This window comes from Etheostoma spectabile, chromosome 15 (assembly GCF_008692095.1).
Source record: "Etheostoma spectabile isolate EspeVRDwgs_2016 chromosome 15, UIUC_Espe_1.0, whole genome shotgun sequence".
Taxonomy (NCBI): Eukaryota; Metazoa; Chordata; class Actinopteri; order Perciformes; family Percidae; genus Etheostoma; species Etheostoma spectabile.
The window spans coordinates 32,811,873-32,813,688 of record NC_045747.1 but is presented as its reverse complement, the minus strand read 5'-3'; the positions used below and the strand labels follow the sequence as shown (position 1 = coordinate 32,813,688).

At 40.4% G+C, this 1,816-nt stretch overlaps 2 protein-coding genes across 3 annotated transcripts in view; one reads left to right on the top strand and one right to left on the bottom strand.

Annotated features, from left to right (window-relative positions):
- Positions 1 to 1,189: 1,189 nt before the first annotated feature.
- Positions 1,190 to 1,816, bottom strand: part of LOC116702595 (parkin coregulated gene protein homolog) — a 2,036-nt gene continuing 1,409 nt past the window's right edge. For both annotated transcript variants that reach the window (XM_032536906.1, XM_032536905.1), the window contains exon 2: positions 1,190 to 1,816. This exon is cut by the window's right edge and continues 480 nt beyond it. In XM_032536906.1, the coding sequence (XP_032392797.1) occupies positions 1,355 to 1,816 (462 nt within the window). In that variant the 3' untranslated portion in view covers positions 1,190 to 1,354.
- The window catches only part of eci1 (enoyl-CoA delta isomerase 1), a 21,546-nt gene continuing 21,399 nt past the window's right edge, over positions 1,670 to 1,816 (top strand). The window contains exon 1 of the mRNA XM_032536907.1: positions 1,670 to 1,675. The gene's annotated coding sequence lies outside the window, so the exon portion shown is untranslated. The remainder of the gene's footprint in view (positions 1,676 to 1,816) is intronic.

Here is a 1,816-nt window from a genome sequence, read left to right as displayed (position 1 = left end):
CTGTCTTGCACTGGAAAAACTTACTTTTACGTTAAAGGGTAAATATCTCGTCTTTGACAATATGGGGTTCTTAGAGGGGAGGAAAGCATTGGAGACATGCTCTCCGTATATGTCAACCATCAACAACTGAGTATTACTATGTAATAAGTCTGCTTGTCTTTGCTTAGTTTTATTTGAAGTGCTTTTCTCTTCAGCCAACTCCAGGATAGGTTAACTTTTGGACCACAGGTGATTTTTAAGGATCTTTTATGGTGATCTACTGTGCCAACTATTGCATGTTACAGCCCTGTCATGTTTATGTTTATTTTATTGAAGATACGCCTTACTGTGTCAATTCTGATTTGCACCTGTATTATTTGTGGTAGTGTGATTATCTTCTCTAAAATGAACAAGTGAACACACTTGTTGAAAAAAGAAAAAAAATGCATTGAATCATATGTGACACCATGAAGGCAAAAAGGAATGGTATGACCATATGCTCCACCCAGCTCTACAGTTTAACTGTGGTTAAACTTTGAGATAAGTCAAAGATCTTCAGTAGGGGGTACGGGACCCCTAGGGGGTACTCAGGGTTACTGCAGGGGGGCCACCAAATAGTTGTTTTTGAACGTTTTTTCAAAAACTAAAAAAACTTATCATGAATCCAACATAAGCAAACATAAACCAGCCCAGTTGTGGAAAAATCAAAAAATCAAAAACCGTTGATGATAGACTTTCTGGCCTATAGGTAAGGTAGTCACTAAGGTACCCAAAGATACAGTTAATGATTCACTGTGACACATCCACGTATGTTTAACATTAAAGCATGATTCATACAATCATGCCAACAATGACTATTAAGGTAAGTATTCTATGCACTAAAAAGTATATATATGGCATATATATATTTATTAGGGGACCCATGCTCCGTCTCTCTCAGTTAAGTGTTCCTTGGCTTAAAAAATGTTGAAAACCCATGATCAGTGATATGACCGCATTTCTTATGCCGGCCTCTACTTGGAAATTTTAGGGTGTGTAAATGTCTCTTTGACCAAAAAACTTTCAAGTTCTGTCCACTTTTAGGCTTTTTGGACAGATTGAGGACTTACTATATTCTTACATTGCAAAGTCCTACATATGTTTGATACACATACAGCCTGTTTGTGCAGTGCTAAATAAAAAGTCCACCGCATCATGTTGCTTTGGGGTTTTTATTTTTTTGCCTATTAAGCTAACCTAATATTTCTAAAGTGTGAGAGGAAGTGGGAATAGATAAGAATGAGAAGGCATTTAAATGAAGGGGGAGAGAAAAGAGAGAAAGAAAGAGGGACAGTAGAAGAATGGGGTGTGGACCAGGAATGCTGTAGCTTGGCCATTAAGGCCTCGAAGGCAGCGGCTTGTTGCACTCCTGGTTTTGTCCCGCAGATGCTGTCTCTGTGGAAATGGCTGGAAGGAGGGTCATCTGCCCGGTGCCCAATCTCGGCAAGGACTCATCAATCTCATCGTGTTTTTTTGCTGCCTGCTGCTTTCTGAATTGGGCTTTCAGGGGTGTATTCACTGCTCTGAAGAACTGATGCACAGACTTGCTCTCTGTCACTTTCTCCCTGGAGTACATTGTGGCCATTGGCTGGATTGAACTCATCAACTCGTAAGTTGGTACCATGTACTTTATGTGTGTGTAGGCATGCTCTCCTCCGTGGAGCTCAAACAGCTCCAGAGTCTCCTTGATCAGGTCACCGATGTTCACTCTATTCTGCTGGCCGTATTCGATGCCATCTCCAGAGTTGATGTTTATGTTCTTGAAGATGTTAAAAATGGGGAGGATCTGTCTGTAGTA